Genomic DNA, 21,073 nt, shown 5'->3' with positions numbered 1-21,073 from the left:
AGGACAAGATGTCGGCTACTAACAACAGAGAAGATGAGAGCGCCACTGTCCGGGAAGAAGAAGGCCCGACCGAGAGTCTGCCTTCGAGAATGCGACCCAGTCTGTCGACTACGCAAGGCCTCCAAAACGTGCAGAATATCATAGACCAAGCGGCTAACCGACTTGGGGGGAGCAACTCTAGTACTGGTGTCGAGCCACCCGCGGGCGCTTTGGGCTCCGGGGTCTCTGCGACCTTCACTTCGGAAGAGTTGGACTCAATGCTGACCCTGAACGGCGGAGGCGGCCGAGGTACGGTGCAAGGCTGGCTTAACTCCCTCAACTGGTTGAGATCCATGGCCCCTCCTGAAATTGCCGCCGCTATGGAGAGAACTGGTGGAAACGGTCTTGTGGGGACTCCCCCTCCTACGACTCGAGTAAGGACTGCAATCCCGTCGTACCAAGGTTTCACAATCCGAACCCCAAATACGTCATATGGGCAGGACTTCAACCCGTTCTTCTCCCTACCAACTGTCCCTGAAAACGGTGGACGTGCTTCCCCGGCAAGTATTCCTCCGATGACCTCTAACGCTCCTCCTTAGGGTCTCCAGCCCTCCGGTAACTTGCGAGGAGGCGGGGAGAACGCTCCAGCGGTAACCGTCCCCGTTCCTCAGAGGGTTCCTTTTCCAGGTCTCGTCGCCTACCGTTCAAATTCCTACCCAAGGCCTGGGGTCTCGAACTTCGATTACCAGTGGAGTCGCGTACGGAGTCGACCCTACGAGAACAACCCGAGCTTCATGAGGAAACGGAGGAACTACGGCTTCTGCCGGAACCCACCAGGGTCCTGCGTATGGGGAATATGGAGGTAACTCCTACTACTCCTCGCCTACGTATGGTAATACGCCTTCGACTACTAGTGACCAGTATGGTATGCCCACTAACATCCGAAACGCAATTCGCATGCTCCAACCCTTTTACTCGGAAGGAGCGTCGGTGGAGAAAGCTAGATCCTTCTGGGAGGCCTTCGAGAACGCCACGATAGGGCTGGACGAACCCCTGCGTCTCAGCGCTTTCAGGGAGTGCTTGAAAGGCAAGGTCGGCGAAGATTGGTGGATGTACTCGCGCATCAACAGCTTTGAGGCTCTGAGAACTCGGTTCCACAACCAGTTCATCAGTCAGACCCCTTTGCAACTGATTGAGAATCTGAAGAACACTAAACGACCCCGGGGAATGTCCGCCGAAGTGTGGGGCGACATGATTTCAAGTCTCTGCGATGATGCTCAGTGCTACGACACTCAGATGCGTTACCAGTACTTCTTGTCTGGACTTCGGAACCGAGATTGGAGGAACGCCCTCACCACGACAATGATTGACTCCATCCCTGCGGCTGTGGATATGCTGCTCCTTAAGAATATGCACCGTCCGGTTGAAGACGACTCCGAGTTCGACAATGTGCCGTCCCCTAAAGCTTCCCAAGCGAACGCTGTCCTCGAACGCATGATGAACATGATGCAGCAGACGCAGAATCTACTCGCTCAGCAGCAACAGCAACAACTTCAACAGCAACAGCAGTTGATGGAGCGTCCTCTGACGACCGCCTATGCTTCCCCAGCGATGAATGTAGCTGCTGCCTACTCTCCTCCTGATCCGAACCCCTCTCTGCACTATCACCCTACCGGAACGCTTCCTATATCAGGGGCGTTCGTGTGGGTCCGGACTTGCGAATCCAAGATGGTCTTCTCGTGTGCGGTCGGTGTCACACTCTGGGGTGTAGTCGTATTCACTGTCGCCGCGGCAAAGCCACCTGTCCTCACTGTAAGGAAGTGGGCCACATCGGTCCTGAATGTGAGCGTGACCCTCCTAGCGGATTCCGGAACACCCAGCCGAGGAACGGACGCAAGTGCTTCCTGTGTGATGAATCGGGTCACATGTTGGCGGAGTGCCCTCTAAAGACGTCACTGAAGAGACTTGGCGGCCCTCCGACAGGGGCAACGGTGGGACCTGTCCTAGGGCAAGCGCCCAGCCAGCAATGATGGGGGCGAGAGGGAGGGGAAGGGAGTGTAGCTCCTTCTTCTTGTCTATGGATCGACACAAATGGGAACACTTTGAACTCCGCGGAGGAGTCGACCAAGAGGTATGAAGTGTGTCCTGTTGGAGGTGGGATGAGTTCCGCCTTACCGGAAAGAAATGAAACGAACGTAAGCAATGAACATATGACGAGAACTGAAGAAATATTGCCGTTTGAGCATGAAGGACGTACGGCGCCCGTGTGGAACGGGGTATCGGTAGTCTCAAACCCCAACGACTGTTGGAAGACGGAGAGAGAAGCGTTTGTAAAAGAGGTAGGCTCGGGACCCGTATGGGACGGTCCCGCAATAGCTGCGCACGTCGACGAACGCTCCAATACGAACCTAAGAGTGGTTACGAGAGATGACCAAGAGAGCGAGATCGAAACAACGAACGAAAAACTAAGCAAGGAAGGAGAGACGGAAAAGCCGCAACTTCAGGCGTCCTCGACGGAACGAGACTACCCGTCGACGTCAACGAACCACAAGAGTGTGGTTTCGAGCGTGCTCGATCAAGACGAGGAAAAAGAGGAGTCCAATAACGGCCCTATACAGGAGGAGTTACCCCCAGACGTGACGGAGGTACTCGAAAGCCCAACCCGAGAAGAATATGGAGCTACCGAAGCTAGTGTTCCAGTACCAAAGGCGGACCCACGCGGGCAGGAGAAAGACGTGACCCCTCCTGAGAGAGACGACGCCTCCGAAAAGGACTCTGAGGACGTCGCCAGTACTAAGTCCCCAAAGAATGAACCGAAGAAGGAGCCTTCCTTCGCGAGGGTGTTCACCAAAGAGGAACTAGATACGTTGGAAGAAGATAAGCCATCCGAGCTGGCTGAAGAGAAAGAAGAATATGACAAAGAGCTCGAAGACCGACTGTTTCCTCTCGATGAAGTCGAACTGAAGCGCCGGTTAGTTGAGAATGCGAAACAATCGAAGGAATTGTCTCTTGCCGAGTTGAGTGACTTACTAGGCATTCCCGAAGAACAGCTAGCGAGGACCCGAGATTCTTCCCCCGGTCGACTATCTACTCCTGAGTACTGGTTGGAATGGTTCCAAAAGACACTAGCCTCGTCCGGAGAAGCGAAGCGAGCCAACCGTAATTTCCAAGAGGAAAAGCCAGTACGGATCAACTCTGTGACGTCGGACGACTCCGATTACCGCGACGAAGGGGGAGGGCCGCGACGAAGAGGTTCTCGTGGCAGGACGCGCCGAAGACGGTAGTGCACTTCCCGGAGCTGAGAGTTCCTCCTCTACCAGGAGAAGAGTGTCCCGCGGACCCCTCTGTAGTGGAAGACAATATCGCGCTAACCCTGGGGAGTTCCCCCAAAAGGCCCTCCGAACTCGGTGAACCCGAGTACGAGTTGCTGGACTCTCGCGGTATCGTGCCGGACCCTTGACGAGCCATAGTGCGACGAGCCGTATACTTCCTCGTAAAGGCTGAAGCTTCAAGTAGAGGTGACTGGTGTGAAGGGTGTATTGGCGAAGGATCGCTAGATGAAGAAAAGAAAGATGACTCCCCGCCCCCCACTAGGCTCCAAGATCTCCTAAGCCGGATCGAGGACTAGATCAATAGCCTCGCTGTTCCCACTGACTCACGATCGGAAGAGTTACTGACTAAAAGAATTGCGGACCTTTACGAGGAAGAGGCTGACGAACTCCGCTTGAAGATCCTCGAGAGGAGTTCACCCTGCCGACTCTGTCGTTGGAAAGATCCTGCTCCTAGAGGCTCTCCAGCGCCGAAGATAGTCAGTTTCGACTGCTCCTCTCTATTCGGTAACCGTACCGAGGCCCTCGGACCGAACTGTTCTCCCCGAGATAAGGAAAACGAGTTGTACGGCTATGTGAACGTAGTCACTGACGCTCCTGACCCTCGCCCCAAGCCAGGCTTGGTAGAAGTACCGAGCGCCACTGATAACTGGTCCGCTGACGAGTAAGATGGAATCGTTCCCCTCGGCAAGCGAGTGATCGGATCGGTAGGGGGCGTGGAAGCTCTATCGTGGGTCTTTATCGAGAACCTCCCGGCCGAACTTCTCATCGACTCCGAGGCCGTAGCGTGCCTAGTGCATAGGCGGGTATTGAAGCGTCTCGGCTTAACTAACTCGCCTCTAATGCCCTACGTTGGCAGTCTGAACGGTGTGTCCGGGTCTGCGCTTGATATAGAAGGAGTAATCTACTTGCCGGTGACATTGGGCTCCGTCGAGAAGAGAATACCGTTTGCCGTTGTGCCTAAACTACATGTCGACGCAATCCTGGGCACCAACGCTCTCAAGGACTTTCGCGCCGTGGTGGACTTGGACGAGAATATAGTCACGCTAAAGGACACGAGAGAGGTGTTCCCTCTGGGGTCTCCTCGGGTGGAAGAGTCTTACCTGTCCCGCATCTCATCTACCATTCGACTCTGCCCTGGTGGACAAGCTCTAGTAGTTGCGGAGGTGCAAGGTCAACTGAGCGACGGGACCACCGTCCTCATAGAAGGGCTTTCTGCGCTGGATGACTCCATTAAAGTTGCTAGGACCCTGTGCACTGTGTATAACGACCTAGTGATCGTGGAAGTATGCAACCCCTCTATCGAGAACACCGTCGTCAAGAGAAGCACCCGATTGGCGAGTGTTACGGTAATTCCAGCGTCGGCGCTTCAGCTAGGAACCGCTGCGAGTGTACAGCACGGAACCGCCCTGCCCGGCGAGGCCCAGACTAGGGACCAAAGAGCTCAAGACCTGTGGATCCACTCGGTCATTAGCGCCTCTAATTCGACGACCGAAGTCGCTCAAGAATCCATACCAGGGGTGGACAAAGTACTCAAGGAGGAACTCTACGTCGACCTGGACGAGTCTAAATTGGGGAGCGAACAGAAGAGAATATTCACGGAGTTCCTCAAACCGTTCAAGGACATGTTCGTCGAAACCTCGATGCGCCCCGGACGGACGAGCCTGCTCGAGTTTTCTATTGATACTGGAGAGCACTCGCCTATAAAGCAACCCCCTTACCGAGTGTCCAAGGCGGAAGGAGACGTGATGGAATCCGAGATACAAGAATAGTTAAGGCAAGAACTCATACGACCCTCTTCTAGCCCTTAGGCGAGCCCGGTGCTTATGATCCGCAAACCTGACGGCGGGATACGGTTCTGCATCGACTATCGAAGACTGAACGCTGTGACTATCAAGGACTGCTACCCGATGCCGCTCATCGATGACATTCTAGATGTACTTGGCAACGCTAAGCTGTTCTCCACGATGGACATCGCATCCGGCTACTGGAATGTTCCGATGGCTGCTGATAGCGTGGAGAAGACTGCCTTCACCTGCAAATATGGTCTTTTCGAGTGGCTCGTAATGCCGTTCGGACTGTGTAATGCCGTACCGGCCTTCGAACGACTGATGGAGACTGTTGATGTTGACCTTAAGTGGCGGACTTGTCTAGTGTACCTCGACGACTGCGTGGTCTTCAGTGAAGACTTTCCTACCCACCTAGTACGACTAAAACAAGTCTTGGAACGGTTCCGGTCGGCGGGATTCAAGCTCAAGACGAAAAAGTGCAAGTGGGCACGCGACCAGGTAGCGTTTTTGGGTCACATCGTCACTCCGTCTGACATATTGCCCAACCCCGAAAAGGTCAAGTCGGTGATGAACGTGCTCAGACCGCACGACTTGTACACTGTGAGGGCGTTCCTGGGTTTGACTAGTTACTTCAGGCGGTACATCCCGGGATACGCAGCCATATCGGCCCCAATCGAACGGCTTAAGATGAAAGGGGCCCGATTCTTCTGGAGCGACGACTGCGAGGCCGCTTTCCTGCAACTAAAGCGTAAGCTGGTGGAACCTCTTATCCTGGTGTATCCCGACTTTTCGAAGCGCTCCCTTCTATATGTGGACTCGTCTAAGCTCGCTGTAGGGGCGTGCTTGATGCAAACCGTGGAGGGGCGCGAGAGAGTCGTGGCCTATGCGAGCAAGCTACTAGTTGGCTCCGAGAAGAACTGGGTCCATAAGGAGGACGGTACGTCGGAGATCGAGTGCTGGGGTATCGGTTGGGCAACGCGCAAGTTCCGCTGCTACCTGGACCGTTGCGAGTTCGACCTATACACGGACCACAAAGCTTTGACGTGGGTATTCAACGAAACTAATCGTACGAGCAACGCTAAGCTGGCTAGGTGGGCCATGGAGTTGTCTCAATTACGTTTCAAGGTGTTCCACAAGCATGGTACTTCGATGGGTCATGTGGATGGTCTGTCCAGGCTGTATACCCAAACCATCAATGCTATCTCGATGGCGGAGCTACTCAACGATGCTGACGAGCCCCCTCCTTGTACTGTCGAAGTCGGGGAGACTACGACTCTCGACTCGACTCTGCTCCCTTCAGGGACCTTGCCCGAGGACGCTGGCGAAGCTAGACCCGAGCCGTTCCCCGACGAAGAAGAGGTTACCGACCAACTCCTAGTGTCCCCCGTTGATGTGTTCGGGTTACAACAAACTCGCTTCGTGGAAGAACAGAAGAGGACACCCTGGATCCAAGCTATGATAGCGTTCCTTAGCGATGGAGCTCTAGCTCTGGACCCTCAAATGCGCACCAAAATCCTGCTGATGGCGCCTAACTACTCGGTAAAGAACGGAGTACTCATGCGTCGCGTACACCTGAAGGCTCGCGCTGGACCGGCGTCTACTCTTGAAGTTCCTGTGATTCCCCTGCCTTTCATATCGACGGTACTACATCACTGTCATAAGGATGTACTTGCCGCTCATGTCGGAGTTACTAAGACGCTCGACAAAGTGCGCAAGCACGCTTACTGGCACGGGTGGAAGAAGGATGTGGCCGAATATGTTCGGGAATGCACCCGTGTGCGGCAGTGGTAAAGGCTATCGCCCTTGGAGAAATGGCCGAATGCAGAGGATGCCCGTACAAGAACTATCGGGACCTTTCTCGCTATTAGTGGTGGACGCCATAGGTCCCTTAGTGGCTACTCCTCGAGGCAACAAGTTCATACTCGTCTTCGCTGACTATTTCACTCGATGGGTCGAAGCGTTCCCAGTGGCCCGCTTGGACACTGTAACGTTCGTGGAAGTTATGGTGAACGAAGTGATCTCGCGGCACGGAGTCCCCGAGAAACTACTGAGCGACCAAGGATCCAACTTCATCTCGAACCTGGCACGATCCTTCTACGATACACTCGGGATCAAGAAGTTGTTTGGAGCTGCTTACCATCCTCAGACTCAGGGGCTAGTCGAACGCTTCAACGGCACGCTGATCGGGATGCTTAAGATGTATGTCAACGAAGCTCAGAACGACTGGGACTTATATCTTCCCCGAGTACTGTTCGCATATCGTTCGTCGTATCACGAGGCCCTTAAGGACTCACCATTCTTCAGCCTGTATGGCCGGGACCCGGTGTTACCTCTGGACCTCGCGTTTCTCAACACGAACAACAGATGGAAGAGTAACGAAGTCGCTAGCTACAGACGAAAGCTATTCTTATCTCTACGGGATACGAGACGATTAGTAGAGCGCCAACTCTTGAAGGCCCAGGGCAACGACTGAGCAACCAAGTACCGATTAAGTTCAAGGAGGGAGACCCGGTGTGGGTCTACCAGTACTTCCGAGCTCGTCGCGGGGAAAAGACCACGAAGAAGTTCGCTTTCGCGTGGCATGGTCCGTACCGTGTGGTCGGGATTGTGGGAGAGAACTCCTATCGAGTAGCCATCCCTTCTCACCCCAATCGGGTCGTGACCATTAACGTCAATAGGTTGAAACGTTTCCAAGGGCGATGGAGCCGACCGTTCCCTTCTGAAGTACCCGAGGGAGTCCAGTCGAGTCCGGGTGTAGACGACGACGGACCTCTATCAGAAGAGGACCTCCCCTCTACTAGCTTCGTAGAGAGACTCCTGATTGGAGGGGAAGAGACGGCCCTGACCGGAGTTCCTTGCTCTGTGATCGACATAATCGCCCGACGCAAAAAGAACCGTGAAGAGCAGTTCCTGGTGTTGTTAGCTACCTACGAGACTCTTTGGAGACCACGAAACACACTATTGCCCACCTACGCTGCTCTGATCAAGGCGTTCGAAGAAACCCGTCGTCGGGAGGGAGACCTACCAGAACTACGTCGCAGCGCGCGGTTGGAAGACGCTAACGCCACCGTTGACGAAGAAGAGCTACTCTTCTAGGGAGGGGGAATCGTGGCGGGTCGATCCAATGAGCCAGAGTAAACTCACGACCCCGCCTCCCTCGAAAGTGTCCTGAAGAACACTTCTTACGACTTTGTATATTTTTGGATTCTACTTCACAAGTGGCTGATCTCCTACATACCAAAAAGAAAAACAATCTTACCGCGATCTCAAGAAAAAAAAACGAAAACAACAAGTGGGGACGAATCGTGGTGAAAAACAAAAAGAAACTTAAAAAGGAAGACGATGCCAGTACTCTTACTCTCATCCAGTGAGGAAAGGTTCTGGAATGGTACGAATCAATAACTTCTCGACGACCTCTCGTTAGGCTGTTTTGTCGGACTTTTTAGCCGGCGAACAAGGAGCTGAATGATCACCCGGCGAACTCGACTTCCGAGGTGCTGACGGGGACCGCGCGGCTGAGCGTCCCTTAGGGGGCACTGCCTTCTTCAAGGAAGACACCGAACGCGACCGCTTACGCGTACCGTCCCGCGACGCTGGAGCTGACGGAGGAGTCGGCGTTTTGCCGTCGGTCGGTTTGTCGGAGGTGACTTTACTCCCCTTCGAGTGCGAAGGTGATCTTGCTTTGTCCCGCCGGGACTCCCTACTCGTCTTGATGGTTGAGGACTTCGTCGGAGACTTCGACCGAGACGCAGGACGCTCCTCAGAACGTGACCGACGGGACTTCTTGCGCCCTGGGGACTTCGATCGTGACCGTAAAGGAGAAACAGAACGTTCTGGCGAAGCAGCGCGCGCTTTGAGTTTGCCTTTAGCGCGTGAAGATGAAGAGGACCGCTTGCGCGACGAACTTAATCGAGGCTTCTTCAGGGAGGTAGAACTGCGAGACGGGGAACGGGAACGCTTCGCGCGCTCTTTCGCCCTCCGAGACTTGTGAGAGAGCTGTAGACGCTTATTGGGAGGCTCGTCGTCCTCCGAACTCTCGTCGGAACTAGAATCAACTACCACGAAGCGTTCCAACCTCCCCTGTCTGAAGAAGTTGCTAACGACGGAGTCTATAGTACTAACGTGAGAGATGTACGCAGAGGAACCGTTCGCCGAGGACGACGAACGACAAGTCGGGGAGGATGTCCCGTACCCGGGAACGGAGGGGTCATTCCAGGAGCTCTGCCTCCCGTCGGGATGACCCGAGACCCTGGAATCACTCCTCGCCCCGCCGTCCCGTCAGGGTGGTTCCCGTTGAACTCAACCTCGCACGTACCCTTGACCGAGCCCGTTAGGGTGGTCCTATAAGGGGACCCCTGAACGCCGGAGTCTTGGCGTCGGGGGACCAAAAGCACCTCGCGACATCAAGCCCTTTCCCAGAGGCTCTCCAAAAGCACCTCGCGACATCAAGCCCTTTCCCAGAGGCTCTCCGTTGTCCCACGAAGGCCGACAACAAACGAAGTGGATCCTTCCTTTTTTTTAATATGTAGTGTAGTGTATGTAAGGTCGAGAAGGTGTTAGGCCTCTCTTCCGGTTAGCTCTCAGTCTTATATTGCCCTCCTTCTACTCAAGAGGAATCCAAGCCAATCAACAAACTTTTTTTTTCAACTCTCTAGTGTTCCTATCTACCGTTCCTGCAGCCACTGAACAAGACCGTACTCCCTGAACAGCCGCGGACTACCCGACCCTTGAAGGAGAGGAGGTATACGAAAGGACACGCAGTGTAGCAGACACCCTTGTCAACGTGCACTCGGAGGTGCACTTCGCTCATAGAAGCCGTGGGGTTGGCCAGACACACAACAGCGCAGGTCAAGGCGATGAGAGCTGTGGAGAACTTCATTTCTTCTAGGATGCACTGAGCTTGACGGGGAGGATCCGGAAGTGAGAGAGTTGAAGCGGCGTACCTCGAAGTATCTTCCATAGAAATTGTATCCTACAACAATATTTCGAATTCTGGCCCGAAAATAAAATCGACCAGTTGAATTCTAGATATTATGCAACTTCACTCGAAATTTTGGTGTGGACTTATGGTCCTACCTGTAGTTGGCTTAGTTGTTAGCGTCACTCTTCTTCTGGATGCGGTGGTACGCCACACCGGTGCCGGAGATGTTGTCTCCCAAGCCGGCAGTATGGTCGGGTTTCTTGCAGGCCAACATGGGCACAAGGTGGCACTGGAAATCGGCCTCTTGCCACGTGACAATAGGCGAGAACGGGTCCAGCTCCACCTTGAGATCCTGGCGCTTACTCAGCAGTTGCTGGCGAGCCAGTAGGATCTCGATACGCTCCGGATCCACCTCCATCTCCGCACTAGTACGCATAGGCTTGGGCTTGTCGCTGTCGTCAGAAGCAGCTGGAGTTGGTGGCTTGCCACATGCCACCTTAGAGCTCATAAGCGCGCTCTGTACTAGCGCCGTCTTGGGGTCTTCCCACATACTTCCTGTCTTTTGACACACAATGTGGAACTGCAATGTATGGAAGTGGATACGAGAGAGTTGCGCCAACGCTAGTGACGCGTCCTTGTCTTCGCTGTTCGTCTGGAAATTCTTTTTGGCTTTTGACGCAAACTGTATGACGTCGTGAAGTTGAGCGCTAATTTCCGCCACGGTAGGACGCGAAGTTGTAGCTGTACCTTCTTCGCCCGTAACGAGGTAGTGGTGTAGAATAAAGAGCTCCTGCTCATTTAGACCAATGGAATCCACCCAGGGCAGCACGAGTCGAACCGTGTCATCGAAGAGACTAAAGTCCGACACAGCCGCAAACTCATAATGAGTCGGCGTCCGGGCCACAAAGAGGTTCTGAAGCACCTCCGACAAGGCTTTAAGACGCGTCAGACGAGCATTTTCATCCGTCTGCACCTCCATCAATTGCAGCCCACCGAAGACCACCAGGTCTGGCTGGAAAGCGTCCAGAGATTTCTCGAATTCCTCGAGAACGGACAATTGCGCGTTGTGTATGTCATGATTCAAGTAATATCGGTTTGCACGGGGGGAGATATGTCCTCGGAACTCGTCCCCGCTCGAGTATTCCAGCACCAGATGCACATCCTCGTGCTCATGTTCCTCCAAGTGGCCCACAAGTTGAATACGCTGGTCTACGAAGTAGGGCTTCATGTCTTTGCCCATAGCTGCACCCAGCAACACCACGCAACCCTCTGCTGACGCTCTTTCGGCCATTGTAGCAGCATTGCCGCCCACTTTCCTCTTCACTTGTGGCAGAGCATCGGCAAGCGCTACTACCTCTCTAAACTGCTCTGGGGAGAGCATACTTTGCTCAGCAGCTGCGCCAGAGGAGAAGTAATAGGCAAAACTCTCTTGGAGCTCTTTGAGTGAGCCGATACGCTCGTGGTGGCGCTTGGTTAAGTCCTTGGAGATCTTTCCGTGGGTTTTCTTCTTGTGGTGGTGCTGGCGGTCCACCTCCTGTACGCTCTGCATAAGCTCAACAGCAGGGACAGCTACGTCCAAATCAGCGCTGCAGCAGAAGGCCAGGCGTGGAGGATCGCGTGTTTCTTTGTCAGCGCCGTTGGCTGCAGCGTCTCCGCTTTTGGACGCGTGGAAGACCAGCGACGTTAACATCTGCTGCTGCTCCGTGACGCTCAGCGAGACTTCTCGTGTCGGGAACAGTGCGGCAAAGTAGTTGGCATACAGCACTGCGGCTGCGCAGATCGCAAGGGACACGCCCAGCGCCACAAGCTGCGAAGCGCTGTACATGGGTCTAAATGAGCGATTTGGCGTAATAGATCGGGCTGAGTTTTACCCAATCGATAATTGTGATGAAATTTTAGCCAATCAATAGATGATTATGCAGCTTGTGTACATCATTTCGGTGATCGCCGATGAACATGGATACACCAGAACACCATGAACGAGGTAAAGGACGCCGTTGTTAGAGAGGGCAAAGCAGAGAAGTGCGCCACACAAGTTCGTAGCACGACTATGATCAACGACCTGCCTCCTTGGCTCCGACACATGCAGTCACTCGCAGTCGCCAGGTGTTCTTGTACTCATCGCTGGCCAATTTCACCGGTCAGTGCGATGTTAATAGCGCTACCAATTCTAAGTCGCACCCACAAGTCCGTCAAGCTCAATCGGTGTCGTATTGTTTTCTCCATTTTGGTCTAATCGCTAGCTGTACGCGAGCTGGATCCGACCTTGGACGTCATGCGCGTGAACCAGGGCTCGATGTTGGTCTCACGCATCATGTCACTGTACGTGTCGAGTCCCTTCATGGCACGCAGAACGCCAAAGACCGACAAATCAGCCATGTTGGGCTCGTCACCACCGAGGAACGGACGTTTGTCGCCAATAGCGTCCACCCAGCTGTTCAACGCCGAGTAGAGCTCTTGGCGTTCGTCATCGATGTTGTACTTCTTCTTGGACCGCTTTGCAATGAGATACATGATCACAGCACCCGCGTACTTGGACATACGGCGCTCCATGGGCGTAAATTTCCCTTCTGTCAAGCAATAATCAAAAGCTTGGAGAGCCTCCGGTACAGTGCGGTAGATGTTGGGCGGAGTTAAGAGGATGAGCTTCTTGTCGACCCATTGACGCCACTCTTCCTCCTCCTCTAGAGCTTTTTCGCTCTGAGAGCCTTTGGGCGCCTCTACGAGCTCCCGTAGTCGTGAAATGATAGCAGAGGAGTCTACAACCACTTCATCATCGATACGGACTACCGGTACCTTGCGGTAATCCGTGAAAGCCTTGGTTTCCTTCTTGGTGAGCGGGTTCACCCCCACCACCTCGTACGGGATCTTGAGGTAGTCCAGCACAGCCTTCACCTTGCAGCAATACGGACACGGTTCGTATTGGTACAGAACAACGTTGGGTAGCGCATTGCCACCGTCTTTTGGCACGGCGTTAGTCTCTACGACAGAAGCAGAGCAGAAAGCGCACGCGGCGCTGGTGCTGACAGCAGCAGCGGCTAAGAGACCAGCTCTCGGGAGAAGCGGAGAAGCGAAAACGGAAGCTACAGACCGCGAGCGACTTGAGCTGAAGCGCGTGCTGTTACTGAAGTATTTAGCAGCTGAAGCGCACGCTGGAGAAGAACGCAAGCCGCGCGCGGCGCGCACCACCCCACGTTGCAGCATCTTTTTGCTGACAATGATGTGAGGTGGAGCTGAAGAACGAAAAGGATTGGCTGAAATGGAGTAGCTGCTGGCGGTTGGATAAAAATGACGTAGCCATATTGAGCGACTGGCCATGGCTGCAAGATGCAACACGCACTACGCAATTTGCAGTGTCCGCTCCACCGTCCGCTCTACGAGCTTCACCCACCTTTAACTATGGCCTCGTCGCCCGAGAAGAAGCAGAAGACGGCGTCCATCTCGACCGCCAGCTCGCTACTGCGCTTCTACCGTACGCCGGCCTTCACGGCCCACGCCAACCGCACGCTGCTGGCCAATCTGCGCGCTCAGGTGGGCGCTGAGGCTGGCCTGCAGGTGGATGAGCTCGTGACCGAGTACTGCTTCTACGTGGAGACCAAGGCCGATACTGGCCCGCTGTTGGCCGCCGATCAGGAGACGCTCCACTGGCTGCTGAGCGAGACTTTCGAGCCGCAGCAGACGCGACCGGACCAGCCGTTCCTGGCCACCTCGGAGCAGAGCAAAGAATGGCTCGTGGAGGTCGGGCCACGCATGAACTTCTCCACGGCCTGGTCTAGCAACGCTGTGGTCATTTGCCAGGCTTGTGGCATCTCGGCCATCAAGCGCATTGAGCGGGCCACGCGATACTTGGTGCGCTACACGGCCACCAAGCCGGAGGCCGTTGAGACGCTTAAGCAGGCACTTCTTCGTCACGAATGTGACCGCATGACGCAGCAGGTGTACGAGGAGCCTCTGACCAGCTTCTGGCACGGTAAGACGGTACAGCCCGTCCGTAAGATTCCCATCATGGAGCGGGGCATTGACGCGTTAAAGGAGATCAACGAGGAGATCGGTCTGGGCTTCGATGACTGGGACCTGCAGTACTACCTAAACCTATTCAAGGAGAAGCTGCAACGCAACCCGACGGACGTCGAGTGCTTTGACATGGGCCAAAGTAACTCGGAGCACTCGCGTCATTGGTTCTTCGGCGGTAAGATCGTCGTGGACAGCAAGGAGATGCCGCAGACGCTTTTCCAGATGGTGAAGAACACGCTCACGGAGAACGCCAAGAAGAACAGCGTCATCGCCTTCCACGACAACTCTTCGGTCATCAAGGGCGCCAACATTGTGACCCTCGGTCCCGTAAACCCCGGTGAGCCCTCGGCCGTGCAGGAACGCACCCTGGACAGCCACTTGTTGCTGACGGCCGAGACCCACAACTTCCCATCCGGCGTGGCCCCGTTCCCTGGTGCTGAGACGGGCACGGGCGGCCGTATCCGTGACGTGCAGGCGACTGGCCGTGGTGCTAACGTCGTGGCCGGCATCAGCGCGTACTCCGTCGGTAACCTTAACCTTGAAGGCTACAAGCTGCCATGGGAAGACGAGAAGCTGGAGTACCCGTCCCAACCTGGCCCACCCACGTGATATCCTAGTCCAGGCTTCCAACGGTGCGTCCGACTACGGTAACAAGTTCGGTGAACCCGTTGTCACGGGTTTTGCCCGTTCGTTCGGTATGGTGCTGCCTAACGGTGAGCGTCGCGAGTACATTAAGCCCATTATGTTCTCGGCCGGCCTCGGCCAACTCGATGGCCGTCACTGCACGAAGGGTGAACCGGAGATTCAGATGTGGGTGGTCAAGATCGGTGGCCCGTGCTACCGTATCGGTATGGGCGGAGGTGCGGCCTCCAGCCGTATCCAGGATACCAAGACGGCCGACCTGGACTTCAACGCTGTCCAGCGTGGCGACGCCGAGATGGAGTGCAAACTGAACAAGGTGATCCGTGCGTGTTGCGACCTGGGTGAGAAGAACCCCATCGTGTCCATCCACGACCAGGGTGCCGGTGGCAACGGTAACGTGCTGAAGGAGATCGTCGAGGTGTCCAACTCGAAGCCTGGCGACGCTAACCGTGGCGGCGCGCGCTACGAGGTGCGCGACATTCTGGTGGGTGACGACACGCTGTCTGTTCTGGAGATCTGGGGCGCGGAGTACCAAGAGAACGATGCGTTGCTGCTGCGTCCGGAGCACGTGGAGCTATTCGACAAGATCTGTAAGCGTGAGAACTGCCCGTACGCGCTGCTGGGCCAGGTGACTGGCGACGGCCACGTGGTACTGCACGACTCGCAGGACGACTCGACCCCATTCGACCTGGACTTGGACCTGGTGCTGGGTAAGATGCCTCAGAAGATATTCACGGACACGAAGGCCACGGAGCCCGTCTCGGAGCTGTCGCTCCCGGCGGACATTACTCTGCGCGACGCGCTGGACCGTGTGCTGCGTCTCCTGTCGGTCGGCTCGAAGCGGTTCCTGACCAGTAAGGTGGATCGCTCGGTCAGCGGCCTGATTGCGCAGCAGCAGACTGTCGGCCCGCTTCAGATGACGCTGGCCGACTGCGCCGTTGTGGCCCAGTCGCACCTTCCCAACAAGGATGGCAAGTTCACTGGTGTTGTCAGTGCGTGTGGCGAACAGCCTGTGAAGGGCCTGGTGAACCCTGGCGCTATGGCCCGTTTGAGTGTGGGCGAGTCGCTGACTAACATGGTGTGGGCTGCGCTTGGTGGCCGTGGCCTGGACGACTGCAAGTGTTCGGCCAACTGGATGTGGGCGGCCAAGCTGCCCAATGAGGCTGCGCGCATGTACGAGTGCTGTGAGGCCATGACCACGTTCATGAAGCAGGTTGGTGTGGCCGTCGACGGCGGCAAGGACTCGCTGTCCATGGCCGCCAAGGTCAACAAGAAGGACGTCAAGACGCCCGGCACGCTGGTTATTACCATGTACGCGCCGACGGAGGACGTGGAACTAAAGGTGACACCGGACCTCAAGACACACGCCGGCGACAGCTTCGTGTACTACGTGGACGTGGGCAAGGGCGCCAATCGTCTGGGCGGCTCGGCACTGGCTCAGGTGTACGGCCAGGTTGGCAATGTGTCGCCGGACGTCGAGGACCCCGAACTGTTCAAGAACGCGTTCAACGCCGTCCAGACCGGCATCAAGAACGGCCACCTGCTTGCCGGCCACGACCGTAGCGACGGTGGCCTCATTGTTACGTTGCTGGAGATGGCTTTCGCTGGCAATTGCGGCCTCGACGTGAACATTCCGTTCGCCGGCGGCAAGACCACGACCAAGGACGTTATCCAGTTGCTGTTCGCCGAGGAACTGGGCTTTGTCTTCCAAGTGGCCGCTGGCCAGCACGCCACCGAAGTGGAGGCGATCTTCAGCAAGCTGAACGTGCCGCTTGTCAAGCTAGGTAAGGTGACGACGGACGGCACCATTAAGGTGAGCGTGAATGGCAAGAGTGTATTGGAGGACCAGATGGCGGACCTACGTGACGTGTGGGAGGCGACCAGCTTCGAGCTTGAGAAGCGCCAGTGCAACCCCGAGTGCGTGGCCCAGGAACAGCGTTCGCTGCGTACGCGTACAGCTCCGTCCTGGAAGCTGTCGTACGAACCCAAGGCCACGCCCGAGCGTCAGTTGAGCACCCGTGCCCAGCACCGCGTGGCCGTCCTTCGTGAGGAAGGTAGCAACGGTGAGCGTGAGATGCTGGCCGCATTCCATCACGCCGGCTTCGAGGTGTGGGACGTCACCATGTCGGACCTGGTCAACAAGCGCGTCGTGCTGGACGAAGGCTTCCGCGGCGTGGCGTTCGTAGGCGGATTCACATTCGCTGATGTACTGGGCTCGGCCAAGGGCTGGTCGGGCGTCGTCAAGTTCCACGGCGACGTGTTGAAGCAGTTCGCGGCGTTCAAGGCTCGCGACGACACGTTCAGTTTCGGTGCGTGCAATGGCTGCCAGTTCATGACTCTGCTTGGCTGGCTCGACCGCCCAGAGGCCAAGGCTCTGGAGGAAGAGACGAAGACGTCGTCCCAGCCGCGTTTCGTACACAACGAGTCGGGCCGTCACGAGTCTCGCTTCGTGTCGGTGCAGATCCAGGAATCGAACGCGGTGATGCTGCGTGGCATGGCCGGCTCGTCCCTGGGTGTCTGGGTCTCGCACGGCGAGGGCCGCGCGCACTTTACGCACCCGAAGATCCAGAAGACGTACGTGGCCAGTGGCGCCGCCGCTATCCGCTACGTGGATGACTCCAACGTGCCGACGGAGGAGTACCCGTTCAACCCGAACGGCTCGCCGCAGGGTATTGCCGGTCTCGTGTCGAGCGATGGCCGCCACATGTGCCTCATGCCGCACCCGGAACGCTGTTTTCTCAAGTACCAGTGGCCGTACATGCCGGCTGAGTTCAAAGCGCACCCGGTCAGTCCGTGGATGCAGATCTTCCAGAACGCCAAGTCGTTCTGTGAGGGCCAGTAAGCGTCTGCGTTTAGTTAACATCACTTCAACAATGGCAACAGACTTGCATTAGAGGAGCATTATCGCCTGAAAACTCCATGATGCATCGGTATCTGTACAAACACACAATGTGTTTACACTTAAATTGAGGAGCAATTAAACCACGTCTGGTAAAATACGCCTATAGGAATTTGCGAACAGGATTGTACACATTTTGTTTTATACCGGTACTTCGAAGTAATAAAATAGGTTTTAAATTACTTCTCCAGGTACAGAAATCTGCCTGAATAAGGAACGCCTGATATAAATTAAGAAAGAGATTGCATAAGCTGACAATTCCCTAGCTAGAAACAGACTATGATATCGGATTATGTGCATATATTGAATTAAGTTAGGATAAATGAAGATTCGACTTTTGAATGAGACCAGAGTGTGCTGAATCGTGGAAGCGCTCACTTTAGACCATGCAGCCTCGCACCAGAGCAGTGCAGTTAGCTGGTCGACGCTGTACTGGTTGCCGAGACCTTCGCCTAGGCGATCCAATACGAACATCATTTTTTGCGATAAGATGTAGTGCTTAATGCTATTGATGATTCCCTGATCCAGCGTCTGGATCTTGGCGGTGGTGTTCGGGAGTAGCTTCTCAACACGGACATTACTTAGTGGACGCAGTCGGCTAGTGAGCTTGAATGTAAATGTAGGAATGAAGTTCGGCAGGTAGGGCTTGAAGCGAAGGAGGATCACCTACTGCGCGATATTTTTTAAATTGAAATCAAAGTCAGTGCCTGGATTGTTTTGTCAGTACCTTGCCCATCACTATCCCATCTCCCTAAATCTTCCCTGACTATAAAAATTGCGAGGTTATTAATTGAAACCCCGTTCCTTATTCAGGCAGATTTCTGTACAACATTCAAAGTTAAATACTCATTGGTGTTGTTACACTTTATTTTTTTAAATACCTTCATGAATTTATGGATCCTCACGAATATAAATACCCAGGTAAGAGATTTTACGGAATTGAAACACCAACTGGAGTCAGAGAATTGGTTTCTACGTGAGTGGCTTGGTATTAATAATACGCAATGATAGCCTGCACGCTATCATGTACTTACCCCTCAAGGCAGATGCCGTAATTGCCACCGAGTATTAATCCCGACGTTGTTGAGCACCTTTAGTTCTACCAGCTTGTCGATAATTCAGTTCACTGGCGTTTACATAATAACAGCTCCGTTGACAACGAGTGGAAGTGTCATTAGTTCGCTGTGATGCCTACTGAGTACCAGGTAGTAGCTAGTCCGTACGAGGCTTCTTCCTGAGGTTCTGTGGGAGATCCTCCACCACGTTGCTTCTCTTATTGGTTTTTAGCTGACCGAGCGCCTTCAGCTTGTCCACGAGCCCAGGGTTCTCTTTCATTTTCAAGAGGATATCTCTTCACATGTCGTCGAAGGCTTGGATCTTGACTTGTTCCTTGGCGCAGGTAAAATCAAAGCAGCTCACAGCAAAAGTGGTTACCACCACCACAAGGAAAACACTGAAGCGCATCGGAAACGTTTTGCAGGCACCGGAAGTATTAAGGGAAATCATCAATTTAGGGCCACCCTGAAAAAAAGTCACATAACTCGGCAACTATTTGCACAGGGACACAAAGCGAGACAGTGTCCGAAAGCTTGTAATCTGATTTTTTATCGTATTTTTTGCGGCCAATGACCAATAGCATTGATCGTTCAGGACACGGCAGCAGAAATTTCTGTCGCATCAGTTCAGGGCCGCATTTAAGCTTAACTTCAGTATTAAAATGCTCAGCTGGTGAAAATTTCAAGCCCATTCAAGCATAGGGTTTGATCACCCTTTCTTTTTATTTTTATGCGTCTTGATAAAATTATGGAGGATACATAATTGTGCAAGAATAATCAAACGTCTGTCATTACCAAAACAAAATCAGAAACGTCAAGTGCTGACAGCTCAGTCGTTTAGACGCTAGCTTATTGAGGGCCCATTATGGGAGCAGGGGTGTCGCGGGTTCGAGTCTACTCGTTGCCGTTAATTCTTCGCACTGAAAAGGTAAGTTATCAATTCTTAAACATTGTGTAAAGATAGCAACTAACCTTTTTGCTGATTAGCTACACTACGACGGAATTGACAATATGTTGGGTTGCGCTCGTCTCTTGAGGGACTCCATCGCCTTTGCCTTCGGTGGCGACTGCAGATTTTCTGCGCGACTTAGTACGTGTTCTGCTGCTGGTGGCCCAAACCATATTTGCAGGCTTTATTGCGTTGGGTTTGTCAATCGAATAACAGCTTTCATCGTCCTCGTCAACAACCTCCTTTATCAGATTGCAGAGTTTCACTTTTAGTGTCGCATTAACTGCAAGTTGCAGTCTGCAACGTCCAGAGGCTGCAATAGGTGGGTGGCGCTGGGCGGAAGCATGTCCTCTCAAGTATCTTGGTTAGCGCCGCGACCTCGGGAACCGCCGCACCGCTGAGTATTTTTGCCACAATGGCAGTCTTGGTGTCAGTAGAGTAAGTGTGGCGAGTCTTAGACATGGCTTGGGTCGGACAAATAAAAAGGGAAGCGTTTGTTTTCTTCTTGCAAATGTTTGAACGGAGTGGATGGCGCTCAACAACCTCATTTGGTTGGAGGAGCTGAATAAAAATATGGCGCCAAGAGTTCACCCCTTTTGCAAATTAAAATTTTATAGGTATTCGTACTTACCTTATTATAACCAATAGTTTCCAAGCTCAATGGAGTACTGTATATGATTGGCAGTAACTTATGCGGCCCTAAACTGGTTCGCGGCCCTAAATTGATGATTTCCCTTAGAGGATACTCGGTCAATTTCGAAATGAAAGGCGGAAACCAGGACAAGGTTCTAAAACCACCACAAAAAACTAAAAAACTCCATGCGAGCTGACAAACACAAGACCACGTGTTTTTATCACATAAAAACATTCGGGCCCACCACAAAATCACAGGCGACACAAAAATCTGTAAATAATCATCCCATAGTGTGTTTCAGCACAAAACGATTCTTTTCATCCAGTCATATGCCTCTATTTAAATGATTTTACCCAATCATATCACGCCATCCGTACCCAAAAGTACAAGATAACTGGTCTAGCTCGCCCTAGAGCTTGCAGTTTTGAACGCTCTTTACTTTCAAACAAGCTTCCAACTGCCTAGGCCACCCACCAGCTCAGTCGTGCACCGATGCCCAGCTCTCACACCTGGAACCTACTCTGCAGCGGCGTTTCGTCCGAAGACGCTGCCCTCCTTCTCCAAGGAATGAAGACTTGGAAGACGGTCAAAAGTCAGCTGATGCCGTGCACGGCTTGTACCAGCGGTGATGCGCACACAATGCGCCACAAGCTTCTACGCTGCGCTTGCAAGCACTGTACGGATGCCGTTCCCTACCTGGCCTGCACCTGGCGGATGAAGGTCTTGGTCTGCCAAGATACAGACACCGTCGACATGCACGAGCTAGGCGACCATCATTCGCGTGCGCGAACGCCATCCAGGTCATGCATTACGCCGAGGTGTCGCGAGTTCATCAAGGAACTCGCCCGTGAAAACCTAATG

At 54.0% G+C, this 21,073-nt stretch overlaps 4 protein-coding genes across 4 annotated transcripts; 1 reads left to right on the top strand and 3 right to left on the bottom strand.

The window, feature by feature from the left end:
- Positions 1-10,185: 10,185 nt before the first annotated feature.
- Positions 10,186-11,844, bottom strand: PITG_11459 (uncharacterized protein; the record flags this gene model as incomplete). The annotated part of the gene is made up of 2 exons (XM_002900988.1): positions 10,186-11,487; positions 11,551-11,844. The coding sequence occupies 2 exons, from the start codon at positions 11,842-11,844 to the stop codon at positions 10,186-10,188; spliced, it is 1,596 nt and encodes a 531-aa protein (XP_002901034.1).
- A 407-nt stretch (positions 11,845-12,251) lies between these two features.
- On the bottom strand, positions 12,252-13,223 carry PITG_11458 (prostaglandin E synthase, putative; the record flags this gene model as incomplete). The annotated part of the gene is made up of 1 exon (XM_002900987.1): positions 12,252-13,223. The coding sequence occupies one exon, from the start codon at positions 13,221-13,223 to the stop codon at positions 12,252-12,254; it is 972 nt and encodes a 323-aa protein (XP_002901033.1).
- Positions 13,224-13,389: 166 nt separating this feature from the next.
- Positions 13,390-17,517, top strand: PITG_11457 (phosphoribosylformylglycinamidine synthase; the record flags this gene model as incomplete). The annotated part of the gene is made up of 2 exons (XM_002900986.1): positions 13,390-14,555; positions 14,656-17,517. The coding sequence occupies 2 exons, from the start codon at positions 13,419-13,421 to the stop codon at positions 17,515-17,517; spliced, it is 3,999 nt and encodes a 1,332-aa protein (XP_002901032.1).
- Positions 17,518-17,836: 319 nt separating this feature from the next.
- Positions 17,837-18,310, bottom strand: PITG_11456 (uncharacterized protein; the record flags this gene model as incomplete). The annotated part of the gene is made up of 3 exons (XM_002900985.1): positions 17,837-17,851; positions 17,953-18,240; positions 18,302-18,310. The coding sequence occupies 3 exons, from the start codon at positions 18,308-18,310 to the stop codon at positions 17,837-17,839; spliced, it is 312 nt and encodes a 103-aa protein (XP_002901031.1).
- Between the last annotated feature and the right edge of the window lie 2,763 nt (positions 18,311-21,073).

Source organism: Phytophthora infestans, genomic scaffold, assembly GCF_000142945.1.
Source record: "Phytophthora infestans T30-4 supercont1.23 genomic scaffold, whole genome shotgun sequence".
NCBI classification, from domain to species: Eukaryota; Oomycota; class Peronosporomycetes; order Peronosporales; family Peronosporaceae; genus Phytophthora; species Phytophthora infestans.
This window is presented reverse-complemented; position numbering and strand designations above follow the sequence as displayed.